The sequence below is a fragment of the Triticum dicoccoides genome, chromosome 1B (assembly GCF_002162155.2).
Source record: "Triticum dicoccoides isolate Atlit2015 ecotype Zavitan chromosome 1B, WEW_v2.0, whole genome shotgun sequence".
In the NCBI taxonomy this organism is placed as follows: Eukaryota; Viridiplantae; Streptophyta; class Magnoliopsida; order Poales; family Poaceae; genus Triticum; species Triticum dicoccoides.
In genome coordinates this window covers 694,754,621-694,779,477 of record NC_041381.1, presented here as the reverse complement: position 1 = coordinate 694,779,477, position 24,857 = coordinate 694,754,621, and the positions used below count along the sequence as shown (strand labels likewise).

Genomic DNA, 24,857 nt, shown 5'->3' with positions numbered 1-24,857 from the left:
TTATTTTGCGCTTGGAACTTGGGCACTTGGATGGAAATGCGGGCCATATTTTGCGGTGACCTGCTTGACCACTTGTTCCGGCAAACACCATCTTGGGCCCATGAAATCAGAAAAAAAAACGGAGAAGAAGTGGAAAATGCAATGGGTTGCTCATGAAGACTTGCGAGTTGGCGTGGTGTCCAACTTTCTAGGCCGTCCGCCAGAGCGGAGGCTGCAACTTTCTAGATAGGGGCTTGACCTAGCTAGGGGGTGAAGTCCATAATTCCAAGAGATTATGCGAGAAGATGTACTTATTATTTTACTACACTTTTTTTGTGAAGAAGACACATGTTAAGAACATGTAGCGCCGGAGTGATCGGTGTCGCATTTCTGTTATTTGGAAGTTAATGAAAATATCAATATAGTTAAAGTCATGCTTACATATGATATGAGAACAAATGGTAAGCTGAAAACCTCACACGAGTTTCAACTTGGTACGTTGTGGGGGTAAGTATGGATAATAATAATGATTCTATGAAGCTGCCGGCACATATTAGGAAGCAAACAATGTACTCCCTCTATAAGAAAATATATAAAAGCGTTTAGATCACTACTGATCATATGCATAACAGTTTGTGAATTAACTGGTGGAGTAATTAACCCGCGGGTGGCGCAAAATTGGAGCTGCAACGCTAACGCCATGACCACTAGAGCGCAGTGCATATGAGATGTTCCGAGCAGGGAACGTCTGGGCACTGCATGAAAAACATTGTTTGCTGAGTGCATAAAAGATCCGGTGAAGGCCGAAAAAAGGACTCGGCAAAACATAGACACTTCTTTTTTTCTTCCGTAGTGGGGCACCATGGAGACGAAGATTAACTTTCTTGAACAGTTATTCTGCAGCAGCAGCAGAAACAACAGCCATTTAACATACTGCAGGTTATATACCTTGTACTACCCCATTTAACATTCTACAACAAGCTTGAGAACAACAGAAGAGAAGCGGCCTTCGCTAATGCGAACAAACCTGGTATCGATCGGCGTCGATTAAGTTGATGCCTTTGCTTATTCCATTTTGCACCGATGATATCTTACACGGAAGCATCAGCATGAATCACATTTAAAATGGAACAGGTAACCCGTTGCTCGAGAAATCGAGACGCGTTTACCTATCCTGACAGGTGGGGCAACTATGTGCTAGTGAATCCCTCCTCTTCCAACAACCATGGTGCCAGCTCCGACATGCCTTGGCGACACTTGACACTTGTCATTATCTTTCTGGGATCCTCCTACTGTCACCTAGTAGTAACCTACTATGTAGTATGAACCTAGGCTTCTCAAGCCCTTCAAAATCATCTAAGGGTGGTGTGGTGGTGCTGCAAACGCCCTTCAGAACACTTGGGACACTAGAAACCTAGACCTGGTACGGTCTTCGCTCGATACAGGTACACCGGCACCCTCCAGGACTATACATCTAGCTAGAACAGAATCCGATCCTGGTAGATCTCCAGCGAGTCGATGATCTTCTGCAAGAGCAGCTTCCGGTGCAAACGGTACCTGTGCATTCGACAACGTAAAGAATTGTTACCAAGACAGTGGTCAAGGGACAAAATGATTGATGATGATATAGCATGCTGGTGCCCAGAGAGAAACTTCATGGTTGCAGTGTCATAGGATAATATTCGTTAGCTGGTTCCACGTACTTGATCGCGATTTCGCGTGTTTTCCTCATAGGCTCGTCGGAATCTGCAACACCCACAAAACAGCCCAGCTTCAGTGTCAGAAAAGGCACCAAGAAGAAAGTGAATAAATACTAGTGGGAACCAAGAAGCGCATTACCTAGAATCTCCTCGTCCTGTCGGATCGTGGTCGAGAAAGACTCCGCCGTCTTCCGGCACTCCTCCTGCAACGCCTGAGCGGATTTTCTCTCCACGCTCGGTATGGCAGGAAGGTCGCCGTCCGACCATGTCGGTAGAGTCCTCGCTGCCGCCACCACTCCTCCGTCGACAAAGGTGCTTTCCCCTGAGGTCAATGCAACTGCAAGCAGATATGAATACGATAATTCAGATCGAAATGTTGTGAATCAAGGCAGCTTCTTTGCGAAATGACTAATAAGAACATTTTGTGTTTCCTACCATTGTGGTACAGCTCATCATGCAAGCCAGCTATGTTGAAGACCGATAAGAAGGAATCCAGGTGAATCTTGGCAGGGCTCGAGAAGTTTATATGTTCCCAGGGGTTCTACAGAATTTATTGTGAACATAAAGGCCACGTTAGTTTGAAAGATTATGCACCAGAGGTACTGTAATAATGCCAAGTTGTGGCATGTCTGAATGCTAGAGTTGTTTCCTCTAAGGATTATAATCTCTAGAGATACAAATACAACTGAGAAAGTATTCCTTAGTCTTGTTGGCAAGTGGGGAAGTAACTTCACCACAGAATTTGCATACAAGAAAATAATAACTAAACTCAAAGGCATGGATTACCGTTGGTGATGAGAAGCCATATCTTTGCATCAACGTGCTGTTCACCGCACTCATATAATCGATTGTCATCTGTGAATGGTCGAATATAAAGATTGCATTAAGAAAAGTGATTTCAAATTTTTGGGACAAAAGAAACTGCGAGAATAGCATACTCTTTTGTCGAGTCTAACAGAATAAGGCCATGCGAAGAACTAAGACTGAATAGAACACTGTATTATCAATTAAACTTGTAAATGATGAAAAGAACTTAACCTATGGGCACTACCACCTAAGGCCTGAGCCTTTTTTCATTTAAAAGAATTACCAAGCATCACAGGAGGCCAATCCTTGAACCCGGGTGGGCTGCGAACACAGAAGCAGCTAGCTAACTAAGCGACAGTTCAAAAAAGCAAAGAAGGGGACACAAATGAATCTGCCAGCAATTGACCATGAAATACAAAGATTGCCCCTTTCAAGGGCTATAAAACATTTTTCTATCAAGGCACAAGGATTGGCCCTCTGGAAAGTAAAATAAGTATTCTGCAGCCAAGGTGCATCTGCAGCTTGTGTACAGTCTGCTCTTTAAACAGTACCTCATCTCCTTTTTTGATGGCATGCCCCGCCTTAATCATAACTTCAAGCATTCGATCTTTGAAACGCCAATGCAGGAAACAGTTAGCATCAGGTGAGTGATTTAGCATATCTGGAGCAAAAAGAGAAATCATAAGTCATCTTTCAGGCTTGCAGTTCTGAATTTTGCGACCACGATTTCAAACCAATTCATATACCAGAATTATGAAATAATGAACAATCATACAGTATTCACCGATACAAACAAAAAAGTGCAAGTATTTACTAAAAGATTTTTTTATTGTTGCTGATTTTCAGACTGAAAATAAGTAAAAGGGTGAAAGAAGAATAAACATTAAACAAGTACCGGCATAAGGAGCTAGGACATTTGCATCTTGAATGAAAGCTCCCATTCTCATATTCAAGTTGAAAGAGCGAGACTGAACAATGCTCAATGCCCAGAGAAATCTTTCGTGGTCAGGGGCAAGCCGCTTTAGCTTGAGAGGGATTGCTTTGTGCTGGATATTACCCATCAAGCGAGTGTTAGAGGTATCCAAGCCAGCAAAGTGGATAAAATAGCACAAAATTGTACCCAGTGTTTCTGCCAAAAATCAACTGCTCGCTGCTGGCGTTTTAACATCTCTGAGGACAGATCTTCGTCTTCCAGTTCCATTAGATCCTCCTGCAACCCAGGCAGGTAAATAAGCAAACTAATTCAAAGTTGTGAGAAGCTTCCATCTGAAAAGAAAGTCAAAGCAGGAGTTACGTTTAGTTAGCTATAGAGTACCTTCGGTGCCAGAAGCAAGCTGGTGCATTCATCACCACTAGGCAAAAAATCACCGTATAACTGCCAAAAGTTGTTTTCTACATCAAATGCATAGAGAAGAAGGCAGGCTAATCTTAAATCCCAATCTGTCTGCAAGAAAATACGAATCACATTAGTCTGCAGTCTACATCCGTGTTGATTACTGAAGCTTTGACACTCAAATGAACGGAGAAAACAGGATTCAGCAAGTATTGAGAGTGATATAATTCCCTCTGCTCCAATTTAACAGTAAGGATGATTTCCCGCAGGCATATGGTAGGAATGTGCAGTAAAATTGCTCTGGAGTCTCAATTACGCAGGCTCGTCAGCACTCATGCTGTAGAAATTTACACCATAAAAAATATGGAAACGAAGAACAAAGATAAAAAAGCACAGCTTCAACACATCGGAACTAGAATCTTTCCAAGGTGTTTCACATAACCAAACAAATAAAATTATTTGATGCAAGGACCCCACAAGTGGTTAACAAACTGATGAGTATAGCAGAGCTGCCCATGAAACACACAAGAAACCCGGGGGAAAACAATAGTTTCATTTCCGTTTTCACAATGTGGACAGCTCATCCATTTACCTCGGGATTTGTTGACTCGATAATGTCGAATATAGGATGTCCTAGTGGGATAATGTCAGGAAAGAACATCCAAGGATGATTTTTAGTTATAGTCAGCATGAGCTCCAATGGAATCTCCATTATCACCTGGTACAGAATAAAAGGAATTAGTACATCAGTGAAGAAAACTCCACATCATTGACTCATTGTGCAATTAAACTTAATCTATCATTCAAACAGCAACATGGGCATTTCACTGTGGTGTGTCCAATTGGAGCCCATCAATTATAGTCAACATTGTGCAATTCCACATCACTGAATGCAAGTGGTGTGTCCAATTTGAAACAATGGAGATTGGCAGGGAAAGGAAGGGAAACGGCGGTGAGCGGCTCACCCTGGCTCGGCGGAGCGGGTCGACGTCGCGGGAGGCGTAGACGCCCATGCCGTCGGGGCCCTCGAGGAACTCGACCCCGTAGGCGCGCATCATCCGGGCGTACCCGATCCGGTACAAGTCCGGGTCCGCCGCCTCCATCTGCACACAAACACCATTGCCCAAGCAGCGTCAGCAACGTATAACGAGGGAGGGAGGGAGCGGCACAGTGCAGTGCTGGGAAATCACCTCGTCGGGGTAGGGCTCTTCCTCCTGCGGCGGGTCGAGGAGCCTGAGCGGGGGCGCCTCGTACTCCTCCACGGCCGCGGCGGCGGCGGCCTCCTCCACCGGCGCCGGCGGCGGGTCGCGGAGGCGCGGGCGGCCGGCGCGCGGGGGAGGGGCGAGGAGGAGGCGACGGGTGGCGGTGAGGCGGCGGGGCGGGAAGGTTGGGGCCGGGAGGGGGGCCGGGGAGGGGAGGAGGAGCGGGGAGGCGACGGGGGTCGCCATTGGAGGGAGCGCAGGCAGGCGGCCGTGGCGAAAGCGGCCTGAGAGTGGAGTGAAAGGCGTTATCTGTTCAGTTTAGCGGGCTCTCGCCGCGTTGGGGGTATCCGTTAGCCGCTTCCGCTTCCGCTTTCGCCACGCGGAAGCGGCAAATAGAAATAAACGTATCTTCATTTTACATTTTTATTTATGTACTCCTATCTCAAATCAAAATAGAAACAAAGATTCGGCCATGGGATTCTGGTCCTAACATTCATTTTCTTTGTAGATAGAAAAACCCTCAGGTGTGACTGCGTGAAAGCCCAAGGAAAAAAGAGTTAAAAACCGCAACGAGATCCCTAGGGGCGCGAGGACTATCATCACCCACTCGACTTGGTTGAAGGGCCGGCGCCGCTACATCACATCGCGGGAGCAATTGCGTTATCAGGATCACGGTAACATGAGCGCCATGGAGAAGAAGCCGTCACGGTAGAGTGAATTGCAGAAGAGTCAAACCTCCGACACTTCTCATAGACCTCACGCCGGCTCCGGACGCCACACTGACTTGATACAAACGAAACAGGATGATTAAAATGTAAATAAAAACCACCCATAAATCCCTGTAAACCCTAACCTCACTAGCCAAAAAGTCAGACCATCGAGAAATCCTTTATTTTATTTAGTTTGGTATATATGTTCATCCCGCGATCCAACATGAGGTGAAGCAGACTTTAAAGTGGTGAATGAGACTTTGAGGCAAAATATCTTGGTTTGCCAGCACTTTAAGTCAACAAAGGAAAAATTCAAAGCATGCGAGGCAAAGTTGAGTTCTATGTTTCTTAGAACAAGAATTTTGTTTAACAAGTTACCCATACACCATCTTGTCCCTCGAGAAGTGTGAAAAAAATATATACTTCACAGATGTAAATCGTGCTACATTACATGCACTACAAAAACTTAACAAAAGCTATAACCATTTGTGACCAACATATATAAAAAAGAACAAAAAAATGTGCGTGTTTATTAGATAGCTAGACTTCACTACACTTTTCTTTCTAATTCGTGGCAAGCCACAAAAGGTGTGGTGAACAAATTGGTCGCCACAAAGTGGTCAAGTGTGCCACAATTAGAAATAAATATGTACTTATAAAATGTAGGGCATGCTGCTAAAAAAAGTGTGGCATGGCACAACTATGATAGTGAAACAAACAAACCACAAGCCACTGCCACATTTGTCGCAAAGTTTGGCAATATGTGGATATTAACCAAACATGCTCATCTCTACTCCTAATGTCTCAGTTGGTAGGTCGCGTTCCGGGTTTTATTTTCGTCTCACCATTTTCGTCCCATCATTTTCGTCGTCCTCTTCCACCACGCTATTTCACCTTGGTTTTTTTACATCCTTTTCCACGCATGCGCACAAAAAAAACCCGAGTGACTCATCTGCCTTATCCCTAACCCGCTCTCGTCTCCCTCCCTAGGACGCAGCCGCCCACCGAATCAAATCTCGTCGCCGGGCTCGTCTGCCTCGCCGTGGCCGATGAATGCGTCGGCTGCGGCCACGCCCCCTCTCCAAACGGCGGCGATGATGGAGGGAGCAGCTCACGCTGGCCAGGCTCCCGACCGAACGTGTCGAGTCATCTCTCCTCAGGGCCAACCCCTCCTATCCATCCAGCAGTGCGCCGTCACCTCCCCTCCAGATCCAGCCGTCGTCAATGGCGTATCCATCCAGCAGCGCGCCGTCATCCCAATCATCACCGTCCACGGCGTCATCGCCCAGGCCCAGTCAGGGGCCGGCAAGACCTCCATGATCTCCCTCTTCGTCTGCCAGGTTATTGAGACCAACGTCCACGAGTAAGATGCCCAGCCCTCCCCCTCTGCTACCATTGCTGGATTTGTCAAATTGATTTTTTGGGCAAAGAATCTGATTTTAGGGTTAACCTGCTCGTCTCATTCGTGGAGATTCATTCATGTGTCGGACCACATGTGTACAGGTGATTTCCGCATAGCTTTTGTGTATGACGGCTGGAGGACCAACTCAGACCTCGTTTGCCCCAGGGTCAGGAGGTCCAAGGCGCCACAACCAACTGCCTCTGCATCCATATGCTGGCAATTTACTTTGATTGTTAGTCTTTGACCATGAGCAAGAATCTGTCAATTAATTTGATGCTTCAGTTAACATGTAATTTGCTGAATTACTATTGGTTAAGCACCGTGCAGGTCTTTGTTTGATTGTTAGTCGGTGACAATTAGCAAGAAGTTGTAAGAGGTTAAAATCATCTGCCAATTCTCTTTTAAAAACTGCCAACTTAATTAATGAATCATGTCGAATTGTAGACGCGGTGAACAAATAATGCAAAGTTCCTGCAATGACTAATTTGAGAACTACCGGTGTTACATATTTCTAAGACTATATGTGTACACGTCTAATGCCCTTTCTGATGTTTCTCACTATCGAGATTACGCTTTTAAAAAAGTGTTTGTTATGTTTAGTGTCAATCTAGAACAAAATCTGTTTTGACTCCACTCTGGACAATCTTCAAAGAGATGCTAATTCTTCATGATTATTAACTTGACGCCTGAAATATTAATTTTGTCTGTCCTATTTTGGTTTATTTCAGTTCAGTGTGGTAATCTACAGCAATCAAGTTAACAAATCTGAAGCATTTTAGCAAGGCAACGGTGCAAGTGCTCTTTTGGTGGAAGATGAAGCTTTTGTTGGGCTTGTGATGTTTTTCTGAAGAAGACTGACGATGAACTCAAAAGACAGATATAGTACTAAATGATTCAGGACTGCTGTAGCTCCAGAAAGGATGGCACTCTTCATATTGTGATGCAACGTCATATACTAGGTTGTTTCTATAATTGCAGGTTGCTACTACGGGAATACCTGATGTTGCTTCATGTCAGTTATATCTTCCAATATTTATAGAAACTTCCGAAACTGGCACCAGGTCAGGACATGCTGATGATAACCTTCCAGTTTTGCTAAATCATAGTTAATTGAGTAATCTCTACTCCTAAAGTGTTCTTCGAAGGTGCTCATCATCTGTCAATACACAACACCGCAGTTATTGGTGGTTTACACAGGATAGTTTCCAGACCTTTATCGCAAGATGGACGAACTTGGCATCTCAGCCAGTACTCTGCCTCATCAACAGTTTGATGTCCATTTGCATGAAGTTAGGCCAGCATCAGAATATCCGTGGCCTTTTTGAGGAGATGAAGGTGAGGAATATTAAGCCGGATAACCTCACATGTTTCCTTCCAATGACCAGCCGTGTGGCATTGAACAAGATAAATGTTGTTGGAGAAGTTTTAGAAGAAATGCAAGAAAAGGATGTAGTTCTAGGGTGGTATGCATATAGCATGGTTTCTATCTACCTGAGTGCTGGTTTGGTTTTAAAAAACAGTCCGCTCTCAAGAAACTCGAGGGCCTTGATTTTAGAAGGTAACATAAATATCTAGATTGATCGTTCATGGTCCTGGGGCTCCTTTTTACAGTGAGGAGCGCCGTTAGGGCGTGCCCTAAATCGAGAGGAACAAGTATGTTCACTTTCTGTTCGCTTTGTGTTTGCTTTCTGTAGTCTCAAAGCAGAGCAATGGTCACTGCAAATTTTATCAGAGAATGTGCAACAAAAGCACGTTGAGAAGTTCCTGTGAGCCCTAATTATTTCTTGAGAAAGCAAACTTATTTATCCTTGCTCTATTTTTTGTGTACTAAGATTGTTCGTTTGTACCCAGCATGTGTACGTGATGTGCCCTGCCGCTGTGTGTGCTTCCTGCTGATGTGTGTGCTTCCTGACGCTGTTGAGTATGCGTGTGTGTGTTCGCTGTCGCTGTTTATTAACATTGTCATGCTCTCCTTACTTTTTGCTTAACAATTCATGATCAATACTGAACATTATTTTTTGAATAGATGCCACTTGAACTTAGTTTTAGCTCTCATGTTGTTCAAAGAATCGTCAAGTAATGTTTTGCATGGATTTTATAACTGACACAATGTTTCTGATTTAACGAGAGCCAACCATGCGTTCCTGGCTTCCCCGGCGATGCCAACATGGCAGGGCAGGACCCAGTGGCCATCTTCGGCGCCTTCATGGACTTCGTCAGCGCCGACCTCTGCTTCATCATCTACGGCCACGACCCCTTTGCCGTCGGCATCATCCGGCACCTCGGAATGCAAATTAAATGTGTTCATGGAGTGGGGTGTAATTGTGATTTGTGCAATGGGTTCAGAGTGGAAGGGGCTGTCATTCTTGTTTAGCAGGGGCTGCAAGTTCTATCGCTATAAGCCTGACTTGCAGCGGCAACAACAGATTCAGATGTGGTAAGCTCATTCATTCATTCTCTCAGGACAAGAGGACCAAATTGATTCAAATTTTGTGTTCTGATCTTAATGTTGCGAGGTTTGCGATCGCATGTATGGTCGGGACTGCGTGGGTCCGGCGACCAATTGCTTGCATCTCTTGCTGTATGGTGATGGTGACCGGCTCCTGTTAAATCCAATACGACTGCACTTCTTTGCTTCAGGTGGCCGTGAAGCTCTGACTCCATCCTCACGACACTCAAACCTGTCTTGATGACTGCATCAGATTGCAACTCTATTATCTTTTCATACCATGATATGCGTGCATGTCTCTTCGGTTCTCAAACAAGAAATACTTTTCTTTCAGTTTGCTTTGTAGGTAACATGGAGTGTACAGTTGGTAGCAGATTATGATGCAAGTTTGTTTGTTTTCACTCCAAGCATGATTTTTATGATACATGACGCTACTCTGAGGCTGCTCCTCACTACCTGTCACAACAAGATGGGGCCCCTGGTGGTCCTCTGAAATTTGATTCTCTCGATGGCCGAGGATCGTTTTGCTTTGAAGTCTGATGTACATTTTTTTTAATCTCATGTAGGAAGAAGGTATCCCCCCTATACGAAGATTTCTAGCTTGCCTGTGTGTTGATAAGTGCATTCGGCCAAACAATTTGTGGACCAAATAAACTTGTTGCAGATACAGAAGAACAAGGCTGCACACAAGGAGTTGCCTGAATTGCAGTGGCAGCGGTGTTGTAATATGTAATGTTTTGCATCAACTTGGTCTATATTCTATCCATAAGTCTAATGAATTGGCCCTTGTTTATCAGGAATCAAGCTTGTGAAGAAAAATTTCGTTACTTTAATGACACACACTTGCAGTAAGTCATTCAGAGATATATTCAGTACATGCTAGGTTGCCAAGCTCAGAGCCACCTGTTGTCTCCATAAATTCGCTGAAAGCAAAAATCAATTGTCCATAGTCATGTGAAACCTTCTAGAATTCTTTTTAGTATTTTGCATTGCTTGTGCATTTCTTTTTTTATCACTTCTAATAACCTCATTGATTCATTTTTCCTATCGGCATGTCAGTCCTTGCTCTAAATTTTTTGTTAATATGTTGCACTTCTTGTGCATTTCCATTTTTATCACTTCTAATAATCTCATTGACTGTTTACATCTCACCGTGTTTACCAAGAACACGAGTGATAATTTTGTTTTATAATAATACAATAGTGACAATTTTATTTTATTTTATTTTCTAACATAGTTCTCAATTAGGCTTACAAATATTTTACATTGGCAGTAGTTCTGTCATCAAGCTTATGTGTAATGTATTCCTTAGAATGGTGTTTCAGCCATTTCTATGTAGGTGGCATGTGTGATGGCACGTATTTCAGCCATATCGACTTAGGTGGCATGTGTGATGGCACAAGAAAAGGAAGGCCCTGAACTGAAAGGAGCAACATATATTAATGAAATGCCCTGAATTAAGTGAGAGAGAGAGAGAGAGTTCAATTTAATTTGTCTGGTTTAAATATTTATGAGTAATTTAATTTGTTTGACCTTGAGTGTTGACTTGCTTTTCAGTTGTCAACAATGTCCATTTTGCTGAATGTACTTGCTTATCCTTCTACTGGACTACCATTGATTCACTGTGCACATACACTTTCCAATTCTGTCTGTTTACTATCTTTTGTTATTATTTGTCTTGATAACTTGATGCTTTCTTCCTTGGTAGTTTAATCTTAACAGTTCCACATCCCACATCGAACCTTCCAGACTCGTCCAAGTGACCATTTGCAACATCCTTTTCCGGTCAATCTGGATTATTTCAAGGTTTTCATCACTCTGGTGAGCATATGGTGCGCTAACTCGGTTAGTGCATTGACATAGTGCAACGCCCATTGATTAAACGTTTTTATCTCTTATCATTTTCTGCATTTTCAGGTCTGCACAACATTCATGGAAATTATAGTCTTCCAAAATATTCCTGGATCACTTGCAAAAAGGAATGTTGTGAAGAGTAGCGTTCCATCATCTGGGGTCCAACAACCCAGAGGGAGCATTTCTGGGAGATATGCTGCAAACAGCCTTCCTGTTGTCATTCTCAGGTTCGAATGCCCACCTTTGTGGAGGTTTGCGGCATTGTTATTTATATACGTTCAACATCATGAATATGCATGTTAATTGGTTTGCAATCTAAGGAACAATTTTGTTGGCTTGATAAATTATAACATACTCTTGCTTTGGTTTCATGTGGAGGATGATGATTTTTACTTTTTTGGTATTATTTTTTCTTTTGCAGATTCCTCATGCACATTCAGGTGTCAGTGGTAGAGTAATGAATGTTGGTGGAGGTCAAGCATTTAGAAGTGGAATGAATATGGGTGGTACCATTCAAGGTTTATCCTCAAACTTGGCCACCAGTGGTAATCGAAATTATGTTCCTAGAAACCCAGCTTTGGGTCCACGTATTACAAACATTGTGCGCAGAAGTAACATTGGAATAAATATAAGCTCTGGTGGGTTGTCGGTGCCGATTATCTCATCACACATCGATTTTAGGGTCAATGCTGCAAGTGGAAGACTAAATGTGCAAGGATCCAACAGGATGATGAATGGCCTTATTCTGCAAGGTAGTTTAATTAACCATAGCTTGAATTTATTACTTAGTAGATTTATGTTAAGCTTCATGTTTTAGCTTGAAATACGAGTATTATTTATAGCATGTTTAACTATTGCTATTTTAGTGCTCTGTTCAGCGTGTACTTACCATATCTCCTGCTTTTGAGCTGTCCCCTCACCCCTTGACTTTATCTTACCAAAAAAAGGGCATATGAAATACTTAGTGAACATCCCGTATGATGAGAGATTTTCTTGGGAAACACACTAGGTAGCCTTGATGTTAGTGCTCCATAAACTATGAATGAACCATGTGGTGCTGGAGTGTACTATAGAATTCATTTTTTTAAGCTACACTATCTGAATAATTAGACATTTTTATCTATGTAAAATAAGAGCCAGCTTATAGAATTTTGACCTTAAACATTGAAGTCCAACATAATATTATACTGCTGAATTTCTGTCATATCAATATTCTTCCTTTTGCAGGCATACATTGAATATATATGTTCTTGCTTTTCTTAGTGATCGTTATTGTACCTATTTTGATTTCCAAGCCGCGCCTGTTGCTCTGCTCTGATGGTGGTAGCGCAAATGTGATAGTAAATTCCATTACAACAAATATTTGTTGATTTATATGCATGGTTAGAAAATCATGCAGCTCTTTTGTGAAGAGTAGAACCTTTTATTCTATTCAGGGGTTTCTTCAAATTTGTGTTACAACATATAAGCTTGCATCTGAATCGGGGCAATGCTATAGGTATGCCTGATGGAGCGATTGGGTTGATGCTGAAGCTGATATACTCCCCTAAGTTGCTCCAATCAGGAACGCAGATATACTTCCGTGAGTTGCTCCCCAAAACCAATCCCTTGCTCTTCTTTGCACCAATCGGACAAGAGATGCGAGCCATCCTTTTTACTGGATGTTCTCTTGATCGTTTCTTCCTATGGATTTTGTGGTTGCCAGATGTTCTCTCACTGTGGATTGGTATGAAGGTTGTAAAACATTTTCATTAGGCATCAATTTTATTGCTGGTGCTTGTCTGGCTGTAAAATCTGCTCAATATGTATATTTTCCTTTCGTCTGTGTCCCTTTTCCGATATAATACTGAACCTTTTGGAATATCTCTGTACATAAAAGAATTGTGTTCTGTCTGCCGATTGAAATGGACCTAAATATGAATACGAACCAGTAATTGTTTTGTGTTTTTATCACCATGTACATCAATAAAATTTACCGCTGCTGCTGCATCTCTCTCATGCTGCTGTTGCATCTATCTCGGTCGTTGTCGCACGTCGCCATTGAGGGATCCACGTGCCTCCTGCACACTGCCCTGAAGCCCCTTTTGCCATAAACACACGTTCATTGAGTCCTCCGTACATTGGAATGCACATGTTTGAACATGATAAAAGGTAGAAGCATCAGGGAATGTACACTCTCCAGCTCTGAACTGCTCGGTAATGCAAGTTTGATCTCATTTAGCTTATCGTTGATCCTGGTGTTAGTTAACTTGTGAATTTATGTGCAGAAGTATGGCACTATCATTTAGGTTTTTAGTCCTATGTGTATGAATTAGATGATTAAATTCATACAAAATTAGGAGCATAAGAAATCTATTATTGAAATTTATGGGTGGCATTCCTATGATACCTTTTTGATTATTTGAGCCATAATAGAATCATATGAATATGTACAATCCAAAAAAGATGCACACAAAAGAAAGACAGATGAACCATCACAAGTCACATAATCATCTGTTCCTGGTTTATGGCAAGGGGTACAGATGTTAGGAGGAAGGAGAGATGAGGTCACTTTCTTAATTCGAAGCATCACAAAAGGTTAGCATTACTATTCCATGGGATAATGAATTAAGGTTAATTTCATTTTAGAGGATAAAAGCAGCCCGTGGAGGGTGACCCGCACATACACTCTGACGATTTTTTTGGAAGTATTTAACATCCCCTTGCGCTTGGCAAGTGTGCCATGTGGTGATCGAGCTAATTATCGTGGGTTTGAGCACATTCGAAGGCGTTATGATCAAGTAAACACCACCACCATTAGTGAGGGTGAGAAAGAGGATAAGCGGTGATACTTTTTCTTGAGTCGTGCTTATTGGCTAAGGGTTTGGTTACATTTCTTTCTCCTGTTGCAATGCACAGAAATTATACGCTGGCTCGGCCCCTGCTCCGTCCTCTGTTGGAAATAATCACGATTAGGTGTCCCTGTCCCGTACGGATCTGTAGCGTTAGCCGAATCAGCTCTGTACTACTTAGATAGATCAGGCACTATAATAATAATAATAATAATAATAATAATAATAATAATAATAATAATAATAATAATAATAATAATAATAATAATAATAATGCCGACAGACTATGTTTGTACCCCTAGAGATATTACAGTCATCGAATCAATCATGTCTGCCCCCAAGAAAACCATATTCGTGGACATTGTAGATGCCTTGTTATCAAACGATGATCTGCAATGTCTTATGAAGGATGATGTGTTCTTACACGATGGTGTAAGACCAATTGCATAAAATTTGTGATTATTAATATAAACAATATATAATATCGTGTAAAACATAGATATAATCCATACATGGAATTGCAGGTGATAAATGCTTACATATATTGCATGCTGGCTCACGACCATCTACAAGACAGTGTGGGTGGAAAGGTATATATTATTAGCACGTTCGTTTCTGGCCAGATATAAGAAGATGAAGAAAGAGACATAGACCCATAAAAATATCGCCGCATCGTACATCATGTTAATACTTATGTACAAAAAGATATGGTTAGTCTCGCCTCATCATCCATGCTTATCATGATGTATTTTTTTAATTAATCCATGTGTATAATGATTCGTTATAATTTCTATCTAATTACGACTACAACTTATATGATTTTTACACCAGCTATTCATTTCGATTAACATTGAGCAGAGTCATTGGTATCTGGCAGTCGTCAATGCCCAAAAACGTGAGATTCAAGTATTGGACTCGCTTGGTTCTCGGATCAATCGGAGTGACCTTACTATTACGGTAACTACTATTCTTTTTTGGTACTCTTGACATGTGTTTGTTTTCCATAACCTACTTTCCATATATAAAATAGTTACTAGGACTTGAGAATCATTTGAAACTTGGAGAACAAAGTCCGGAGTTTAATAAAGATCATGAGTGGTCTGATCTCAATGTTACAAAATGGAATGTCGTAGAACAGTTCCTAGAGGCAAAACAAACGGATGGGTAAGCACTTGTCACAAATTGAAAATTATTTTCTTTGGTACTCATCAACATAAAAATATGATATAGTATAACATATTGATAGTAAAATGTCGCACTGTATCTATTAGTTGATTCAAGCCATGTGGGTATAATGAACACATTTTTTTTTTTGAAATGGTCTATTTATTTGATTCAGATGTGTGATATTCTGAAGTACTTTTTATGATATTATAGCGCATCTTGTGGACTATTTATGCTAAATTTTATGGAATATTGGACAGCAGATGTATTAACAGATCAGTTCACCCAGGTATTTCCTTTTATACATTATCTCATTATTTTATTGGAATAATGTTATATCGATTTTTTGTATATCTTGCAGGAGGATATCAAGCACTTTCGACGAAAATTAGTTGTCATTTTGCTCGATTCAGAACTGAATAAGCTAAAATGATGTCCAATATACCATCAACCAGACATTAAAGACAAACATCCTAGCCCAATCCCCAACATGCCCACGGATCAATATGAATTGCTTATGGGCCTTTGCAACTATATCATGTCCATTGATGATGCCAAGTGTTTGGAGTAAGTATCATTTATCAATATGTAAGGTGCCGGTATACACTGTTGTTATTCTTACCATCCAATTCTCAGAAAAGAATGGGACCGAAGCTCGACACCCCGTCCAATGGGCTTAAGTCTCAAAAAACTTCAAAGCATACTTAACATGGAGCAGTCTATGGACAATGATTGTTTCAATATTGCTGTGCGTATTCTGGCATGTGACGAGGGAGTATTGTTCACAGACCCTCCAATACACTACATGGATCTACAATTTTGTGTAAGTTATCATAATTCTTCATTCAACATCATTAGTATGAACATGTTTTTAAATAGTATTTTACTCAGTCCATGTTGTGGGATTCAACACGAGAGTCAAAAGTTTTTGCGATAAGGAAACTATTCAGAAGTTGGCAACTTTGTTTGATAGCTGGCATGAGATAGACAACAACAAAATATCGTGCAACATGGTAAGTAAGGTATTTTTTCCGTTGTTTGTCATGGTTTATTGTTGTCTGTAATACCTACCACTTGTAGATTTATCTTCCATATGAATCCATCGGTCGATACATCTTGTACGTCATCGAAAAAGAGGCATGTCATGTATCTATTCTGGATCCTATTCGTACAATACAAACGACGGAGATGAAAATTTTGAGGCACTTAGTGAAATTAAAAAGTTTTGCGAGGGAATTCAAAGAAGCACTCGAAATAAAGCAACCAAGATGGCATTCTGATATATCAAAATGCGAACGTGTATTTCCTAATGGTATTCCAACGAGCATAGACGGGTAATAAATTTATCATACAAACATTTATTTTTATTATCACCATATTTAATACAATAACAATTTAGTAAATTGCAGGGATTTGCCAGGTTTTTATGTCTTTCATTTTATGCTGTGGTGAAACGGTAAAGACCTTGTGCAACCGGTTTGTGCGGTGAGTATTGTGCGTTACACATGTTTTTAAATCTTCCATGTGAAGTATTCGTCCTAACTATGTATATTGCTTTTGCAGGATGGGTATGAGTTGAGGAAGCGGTTTTTATTATACTTGCTCAAACATCGTGCGAATGAAGCTAAAGACAACTTGCCTGATATTGTACGAGAATTTCTTAAGCGCATCAACTAGATCTCAATATTTTGTAATATATTTTTATTTGGATCATTACTTTATACATATACGTTCTCAATTTGATATCTTGTTATGAGTTTACATTACAAGTGAATTGGACTTCAATTGTTATGCAATTGTGATTGTTTTATATTGTCTCTACACGCGATATTTAGCATGCATTATCTTTATGTGACTTCAACAAACTATTTCAGAAGCCCGTGGCAACGCACGGGCACTCTACTAGTAGATTAATAATGCTCGAGTAAATTATGCTATTATAAGAATATTTTGGCTTGGATGTTCTTTTTATGTAAAGCCGTTATGAAAATATCAAGAAACATATTGAAACGACTTAAAAAGTGCTGTACTGCCATGTGACTGACCCAAATACTTTTAATTTGAATGCAAAGAAGCTTATCTTAGTTAGCTCTACAAACTACAAACAGAGAAAGAAACTGGATTTAACTGGGAAGAAACAGTAACCATAAGTTTCTTAAAGGAAATCAAAGTACACACCCAAACCACCCAGGCTCTGTCTCGACAACAACTAAAACTTTCTAAGATGTCTAGCTTATTATTTAGTCCATACGCAAGGATCAAAAACATTCGGCTGCATATCAGCACAGAACCTAATACTATACAAGGTGCTCATTGTATGAAATGCTAGTCCTCTATTTTTTTTTCCTAGGCTCTGACCGTCGCCCTTCTTGTAGGGCCGCCGGCCCTGCTGATAAGTTGCTCAGCCGTTGTCGCAGTCGACGGGACGATGAGGACCACAGAAGACAGGCGAGATGATCCCCTTGGCGAAACCGACGGGGTGCGCTAACCATGGGTACTGCCGTTGCCGTTGGCATGGCAGGTTCCATTTGCTACACCACCGTTGGCTTGCTTCTGCGCGTGCCCGTTCTGGTGTACTAGGGGCGTCGAGGAGCTGTCGCCGAGCTTGTGTTTAGCCGCAACCACATGGCCGTTGCAGCTGTCCTGCAGCACCTGGTCCAGTTGCTCGCATGCTGCGGCGATCAGTCCTGTATAGGCAAAGTGTGGATGGTTGAGCAGATTGTCAGTGTTTGCTGTAGCTTCACACCGAACCAAGATAATTTCCAGTAAGAGTCGAGTAGCTTACCGACAAATGGAGGTGAAGGTTTTGAAGGCGTCGACTTGAACTCCGGATGGAATTGGACACCGACGAAGAACCGGTGATCAGGTATTTCAATGATCTAGAAAAATAGTAGTTATAATGGTGAATCAACTAGCATGGTGAAGCACAGGCAAGGTTATTGGTTTTGTTATTATACATACCTCCATTCTCTGTCCAGTCTCGTCCTTGCCAACAAACTGAAGTCCGGCATTTTCAAATGCTGGCACCATATCAGGATTTACCTGCAGACATCATTTTTAAAACAAAACAATGAATGCGGTCAGAAAAGGGATCAAAAGCATCCAAAGCATTTATGCATCGATGTGGCTGAGCAAATATTATACAGACCTCATATCTGTGACGATGCCTCTCATCTACGAAGTTGACACCACCATAGCTAAGTGAACAAAACAAAACTAATGAGTAGGCAAGCAGTAGCGCCAACACAGATAACTATGACAGAGAACATGCACTGCACTCACAGCTTGGCAGATTTGCAGTCAGTAACCTTGAAAAATGTTCTCCTTGATCCAAGGCGCATGGTCCCACCCATATGTGTTTTTGAACCCTAAAAAAGAAATATTATTAAATTGTAAGAAACCATATGTGAGCTTGAAGGCGGTTTCCACTTTCAAAATAAAACTAAATGCAATATGTTCGATACAGAAAAAATGCCACAGGTCCGCAGATAAATAGTTTCCCCTGCAAGTAAGGTTATGGGTGGAGGTGGTGTGTTGTGTGTGCGCTTGAAGATTACCTCTGGCATAAAAATAACACATGGGGTCTTCGTATTGGGATTAAATTCTGTGCTGTCCGCATCAGGGAATTTCATAACATGGCGCGCAAACTCTACAACAGCAAGCTGCATCCCAAGGCATATGCCAAGATAGGGGACATTGTTTTCACGGGCATACTTAGCAGCCATCATTTTCCCTTTAACACCTCTGTCCCCAAAGCCACCAGGCACTAAAATGCCATCAGCACCCTGGAGTAAAAAATTGTCAGACAAGTACAAAATTGTAAATTCAGCAACATTTAAGGGCATATACTCGTCACCTTCAATAAACTCCACGCTGCATTGTAAGCATCAGGTGCCTATAAAATTTAACCACGGACAGGTAAGGAAATGCAGTACAGGTTAAAGACTAAGGAAACTACATACTACGAGTAGTTCAAACCTCAGAGGCAGTTGAATCCTCAAGATCAGTGGAAGCAACCCAATCTACAACAAGTTTTTTGCGGCAAGAGACAGAAGCATGCAAAAGAGCCTGCAAAAAAATGCAGAAAAAAATGTTGGACAGTAATAACGAGATTTAACAACAAGACTGAAACAATTACCACAATGATCATCTCACCTTTAACACAGAAAGGTACGAATCAGACAGACCAGTGTACTTTCCAACCATGGCAATCCTCACCTGAAACAACAGTGCGGTACAATTGGGCCTAAGTAAAGGTTTCCAGACAGATAAAACAATTGTAAAGGACAAACAGAAACCAACTTCATCCTGTAGGGTGTCATATAAAGTAGCCCTTGCCACCCATTCCTCCAACTTCGGCTCCTGAGCAACGCTGCAAACATGGGAAAGAAGATTCAGATAGCATGTCAGCATGCCATCTTTGGAAGAAAATCTCAATAAGGTACATGAAAACAAACCTTTCAAGATTCAGAACTTTAAGAATAGCATTGTGTGCTTTCTGGTCCTGAAATGGAAAACGAAAATATCATATAGTACATCGTGCATGGGGAAAAACATACATTTATACATAAATAATGAGATGTGCTATACCCGTAACAGCAAAGGGATGTGCCAAATGTTCGAAACATCATATAGGGTGAAAATATTAGCGGCCTGCAACCAAAAGAATCCATTATCAACAAGAGTGATCAGCTGCACATACATATTATCCGTTGTAGAAAAGGACAATTTCAATACCGGCACATGACAAAACTGGGAGAGTTTTTCCTTCACATTTTCCTCTAGCTCCTGTCACCAATAAAGCATGAGAAGTTAATAAATCAATACGGGTCAGAACACATGGTAAGTTGGACAGGTCCATTGACTAACCTTAGTACTGCGACAAGCTAACATATTTGGCGTGAGACCAAGTCCTCTCAGACCACGTACACTGTGTTGAGTTGGCTTGGTTTTCTACAATAACAGCAAGCCATACGTAACAAAGTATATTAAATATGATGTTAGTTATGCTTAGTGCCTTAGTCACAACACCAAGCCACAATCAGCAAAGGGAAGACTGGCATTATGAATTGACTGAGAAGTAAGAAGTTTACTTACCTGCTCACCAACAACATTCAATACCGGAACCAGACTGACATGTACCAAACAGAAATTACCAGCACCTGGCAAATAAATAAAGAACATGGAAATAATGATATTCATACCACCATGTAGAAGATTTTTTTTAATGTAAGATGCAAGTTCCTTACCAACACGATAGGAGAATTGACCTAGAGCTTCAATAAATGGCATGGATTCAATATCCCCTGCAGCACATCATTAAGTTACAGACAGAAGATTAGAACTCCAAAATGAATTGTAAGCAAAGAAAGAGTCTTAGAAATGAACAAAATGTTAAAAGTTATCTCTTGCACCTATAGTGCCACCCAGTTCTATAACACAGACATCGGCAGGTCCCTCCTGGCCATCAACAGGGACCATTGCAACACGCTCAATCCAATCTTGTATTGCATTTGTAATGTGTGGAACAACCTTAATTAAAGGAAAAACATGATTGATCATATTAGATTCCCAAGAAATGTTCAATGTAAGTTGCCAATTTCAAGTAAGAAAAAGAAAAGATGAGTCTGGAGGAAGTGGCTTGCACCTGCACAGTCTTTCCCAGGTATTCTCCCTCTCTTTCTTTATTTATAACAGACTGCCATAAAAAAATATCAAGTTAAACAAACAAGCAAGATCAGACTATTTTGCAATTTTTACAAACATATTTACAAATGCACATGTTGTACATGCCGCTATTCTCAGTTTCTCACATACTCATATGCTTAAGTATAAGTTATGCTGCGCATTCAATATACAGGTGGATGAGAAAACAAGTCTTTTATATCCTGTAAGCTGTTACAAGATGTCAACATCAAAATGTAGAAAGCTTAAAATTAAATAGTGTTTGATAGCTATGTAACAAAGAAAGTGGATGAGAAGCTAATGACCTTGTATGACCAAGTCATACTGTTAAGATTAAGACATTGCAATGATGTTGAAATACAGCCAATGATTCAGCATGAACATTATCCGACCCAGCTATAGTTTGACATTGCCATTAAGCAGGGGGTGGTGGTAGGTTGTAGTTGCACACCTGGTAGATCTTTCCAGTAGTTATGTTGTTGTCGCGTGTCAGCTTAATGTCTAGAAACCTCTCATAGTTTCCGAGATCCAAGTCCACCTGCAACGATTTAAGGCTATATCAAATGAACAGATCTGTGCCAGCATTAAAACATCGATGACTTAGTCATGTAGCAGATTCCAATACCTCGCCACCATCATCTAGAACAAACACTTCGCCATGTTCAAAAGGAGACATGGTTCCAGCATCAGTGTTAAGGTAAGGATCTGCACATTTGAGTGACACAATCAGAAAATGCCAGCCTTGCAAGAACAGAAGTTTTTTTGCAAGAACAGAAGTAATCAGTCAAAGCATCTGGGCAGGCAATAGGTAGCATTGCCCCAACGCTACAACACAAAAATTACTCGAAATGATGATTCTTCCTGGCAATAATATAAACAATAATATAGCCACAAGGAGCCAAGAGAAAGAAGGTTGTAGTTAACTAGAAACCAATAACTATCAAACGATGAATAGCATAAACAAACTAATCCGAGTTTATCCAACGTGTACCCTACGTGTATCGCCGATGGTTGGATGCTGGAAGGAATGGTAGAAATCTAAACCGGGCCTCCGTGGCGCTGCGACAACGCATCGAGAATCCCTCCGGAACGCACAGAAACAAGAAATGGAGGGATAAACCTAGTGGTGGTTCTTTAAACTTATCCTGGCCACCTTGCACCCTTCAGATGGAGCTTCAGATACAGCAGCACTGACGACCAGGCCCGGCTAATCCTTGATCCTTTTCCTGATTCATGTCAATATATGATCCATGGACAAATCACGGGCATGCGAAATAAAAGGTTGGCCGGTGCCGGGTGAAGCCGCTGCTACTGTTCAGCACCGTTCAAAATCCCAGGGCCGCGCCAGCAGCGGCCCCCCAATGCGGACGGGGACGGGGGACGGGCCTCGCCTGAAATTCCTACCCGGGGACGGCAGAATCCCCTCGAAAACCGGGGTATTTCGATCTAGGACGGCCCCCGTGTAACGAACCCGGGAAAAGAGGGGAAAAGAAATCTAAAGAAACGTATCGGGCCGGCGGCGGCGGCGGCGGCGGCGGCGGTACCGAGTCTCTCTGTCGCCGGAGCGGGGCGCGGGAGGGCGGGGAGGGGGCGGGGCGCGTACCGATCTTGATGGAGGTAATGCGGAGGCCGCAGGCCTTGAGCACGACGCCGATGCTGCTGGCCGTCACCCCCTTGCCGAGCCCGCTCACCACGCCGCCGGTCACCAGGACGTACTTCATCTCGCCGGGCCGCCTGTCTCTCTCTCTCCCCGCCCCTCGGCCGCCGCCGCCGCCTCCGCCGCCGCGATTCGTCCGGTCCGGCGCGGGGGTGTGCGGGGTGTGGGGTTCAAGCGCGCAGCCGTCACGAGAGGGAGAGGGGAACGGCGCAGGGGATAGAGACGAGACGAGGGCTCCCCTCCCGGTATTTATACCCCCGAAAACCTTTCCCCCTCTATCCCCTCCCCATTTCTTCCAAATCTGGAAAGGGTCTTATATTTCCACCCCTTTTGAATGGTGAAACTTTATGTTTGACCCTAGAATGTCACACTTTCTTTAGAGGAGCATCAAAATTATGGTCACTATTTGAAAGGAACCAAAAATTTATGCGATGTTTGTTCAAACCACGCCTCGAGAGAACAAACTCTGTCTTCGTAGTCTTCCTATGAAATAAACGTGAAATCGGCAGTACCAAGATAAGAAAACACAAAAACAAAGAAAACTTATGCGATGGTTGTTTATGATACTGCAGTCATGGGAAACAAATGTAATGGTGATATCAGATGACGAATGAAACATCTAGCTCAACATGCGTGTTTTTGTCGAATGTTCGAAACAAACTCGAAGAAGCATTAATGTCGATACATGTTTGACTGCAATTCCATCCTTAACTTGCTTATCATTCCTGGCTCGTTATTACCCCGGACTTTACAGGGTTAGTATCAAAGTCGCAACTCGTCTATTTGTTTTGGCTCATTCTCGTCCTCCTACCCATAAGTCCCTCCTACCCATAAGTCATAGACATCCATTTCTTTTTTTCTTAGACAAGGGGATGTTAATCATCAAAGTTACAACAAAGGATGCTTTAATTGAAAGAGCTTTTCGAGCACGCCCCTGCATCCTCTTCCTTTTCCTCCCTAATGTATCTTATAGCTTGAGGAGTTCGACTTTGTGATGTAAACACCGACCACCCTTCTCCCTCCCTCCTTCGCAGGCGGTCGGGGATGGAGGAAGGAGGGTGTGTTTGCCATAGGATTAGTGATGTTTTTTTAGGTTGCCTTTTTTATTGCACAAATCGGCTCTGGAGATTGCTCTCGTTCTTCATGTATTCTTCCTCGCGACTTTGGTTGTCGAAGGGTTGATCGCTAGAATTGCCTAGATTTGAGGCTGCTAGAGGTCGTCCCTCACTATGCTCTTTGCACCAGCAGCCACTGTCGGTGGTGGAGGCAATGTGTAAATCGAGTGGAGCTCTTGGAATTGGCGATTGAGGAGATGTTCATACTCATCGATGTTGTTGGAAGAGGTATAACGCCTGCTTTTTTTCTTCGGACGATGACGAATCACACTGATTGATGACTAAAAAAAAGCTGGAAGCAACAACTATGTGCTAGAGTAGATCCAACTAAGGAAATGCAACACCTGTTGTGTTGGAGATAATCACGCAATGCTGGTAGAACATCATCAACCAACCAATGTTGGAGACGCGCCTGCAAAGCAAAACCAACCGAAACGGGGTGCGTGGCTCATCCGTCTTCAAAGCCCACTGACATTCCTGCGTAGCCCACTCAGAGTTACCTTACCAGCCCACGTTTCACCCGTGACTCACGAGCACGCACGCTCCTCCTCACTCCTCGGTCCCCACCGGGACCAATCCACTCCACCCCACTGACAGCCCGACCCGCACAAACCAGCCCCACACCCCAGCGACCACGCACCTGCCGCCGCCGGTCGCCCGCTCCCGGTCGCCCGCCCTCGCCACGCACACACAAACGCAAAAACAATAAATTACACAATCAAATAAATAAATACGTACTACACATTATAAAATACGTAAAGAAATACACGAAATAAATAAATAAATACATGAGCCTAGGGAGGGCGTAGCGCAACGCCGCTTCTCCTCCATTTTTGTTCATCTCTCATCTCCTCCTCACGCACACACAGCGACACTCCGCTCCGATCACTCCACACCCCACCCCCCACCCCAGCTCACGCCCCCCACTCCGCCCCCACCCACCCCGCCGCCGCCGCCGCCGCCGCCGCC

The 24,857-nt window shown here is 42.5% G+C and overlaps 3 protein-coding genes, 1 long non-coding RNA gene and 1 other non-coding gene across 6 annotated transcripts; 2 read left to right on the top strand and 3 right to left on the bottom strand.

Annotated features, from left to right (window-relative positions):
* Positions 1–978: 978 nt before the first annotated feature.
* Positions 979–5,282, bottom strand: LOC119349777 (protein PLASTID TRANSCRIPTIONALLY ACTIVE 14-like). The gene is made up of 12 exons (XM_037617860.1): positions 5,010–5,282; positions 4,785–4,922; positions 4,412–4,537; positions 3,802–3,930; positions 3,607–3,696; positions 3,382–3,532; positions 3,038–3,147; positions 2,466–2,534; positions 2,115–2,220; positions 1,819–2,016; positions 1,683–1,725; positions 979–1,536 (listed from the first exon to the last, which is right to left on the bottom strand). Exons 1-12 carry the CDS (start codon positions 5,265–5,267, stop codon positions 1,458–1,460), a joined length of 1,497 nt encoding a protein of 498 aa, XP_037473757.1. The 5' UTR covers positions 5,268–5,282; the 3' UTR covers positions 979–1,457.
* Positions 5,283–11,325: 6,043 nt separating this feature from the next.
* LOC119351111 lies at positions 11,326–11,403 on the bottom strand. Its single transcript, XR_005169648.1, has one exon. It is a non-coding gene; the product is annotated as a small nucleolar RNA snoR35 (small nucleolar RNA).
* A 189-nt stretch (positions 11,404–11,592) lies between these two features.
* Positions 11,593–13,353, top strand: LOC119349776 (probable NOT transcription complex subunit VIP2). Its single transcript, XM_037617859.1, has 3 exons — positions 11,593–11,663; positions 11,858–12,188; positions 12,935–13,353. Exons 2-3 carry the CDS (start codon positions 11,894–11,896, stop codon positions 13,189–13,191), a joined length of 552 nt encoding a protein of 183 aa, XP_037473756.1. The 5' UTR covers positions 11,593–11,663; positions 11,858–11,893; the 3' UTR covers positions 13,192–13,353.
* A 1,450-nt stretch (positions 13,354–14,803) lies between these two features.
* Positions 14,804–16,757, top strand: LOC119313109. The gene is made up of 7 exons (XR_005151502.1): positions 14,804–14,977; positions 15,126–15,224; positions 15,645–15,720; positions 15,793–15,998; positions 16,068–16,254; positions 16,323–16,444; positions 16,512–16,757. It is a non-coding gene; the product is annotated as an uncharacterized LOC119313109 (long non-coding RNA).
* Positions 16,758–17,534: 777 nt separating this feature from the next.
* On the bottom strand, positions 17,535–22,986 carry LOC119349773 (CTP synthase-like). 2 transcript variants are annotated; one of them, XM_037617856.1, is made up of 21 exons: positions 22,720–22,837; positions 21,742–21,821; positions 21,568–21,654; positions 21,079–21,129; positions 20,846–20,963; positions 20,681–20,737; positions 20,529–20,593; positions 20,301–20,384; positions 20,169–20,219; positions 20,022–20,084; positions 19,889–19,935; positions 19,734–19,803; positions 19,587–19,649; positions 19,410–19,499; positions 19,288–19,326; positions 18,989–19,216; positions 18,714–18,799; positions 18,580–18,628; positions 18,393–18,473; positions 18,217–18,310; positions 17,916–18,118 (listed from the first exon to the last, which is right to left on the bottom strand). In XM_037617856.1, the coding sequence occupies exons 1-21, from the start codon at positions 22,835–22,837 to the stop codon at positions 17,916–17,918; spliced, it is 1,824 nt and encodes a 607-aa protein (XP_037473753.1). The 2 variants fall into 2 exon arrangements, with proteins under 2 accessions (XP_037473752.1, XP_037473753.1); XM_037617855.1 differs by having other exon boundaries at positions 17,535–18,118; positions 19,587–19,803; positions 22,720–22,986.
* Positions 22,987–24,857: the final 1,871 nt, after the last annotated feature.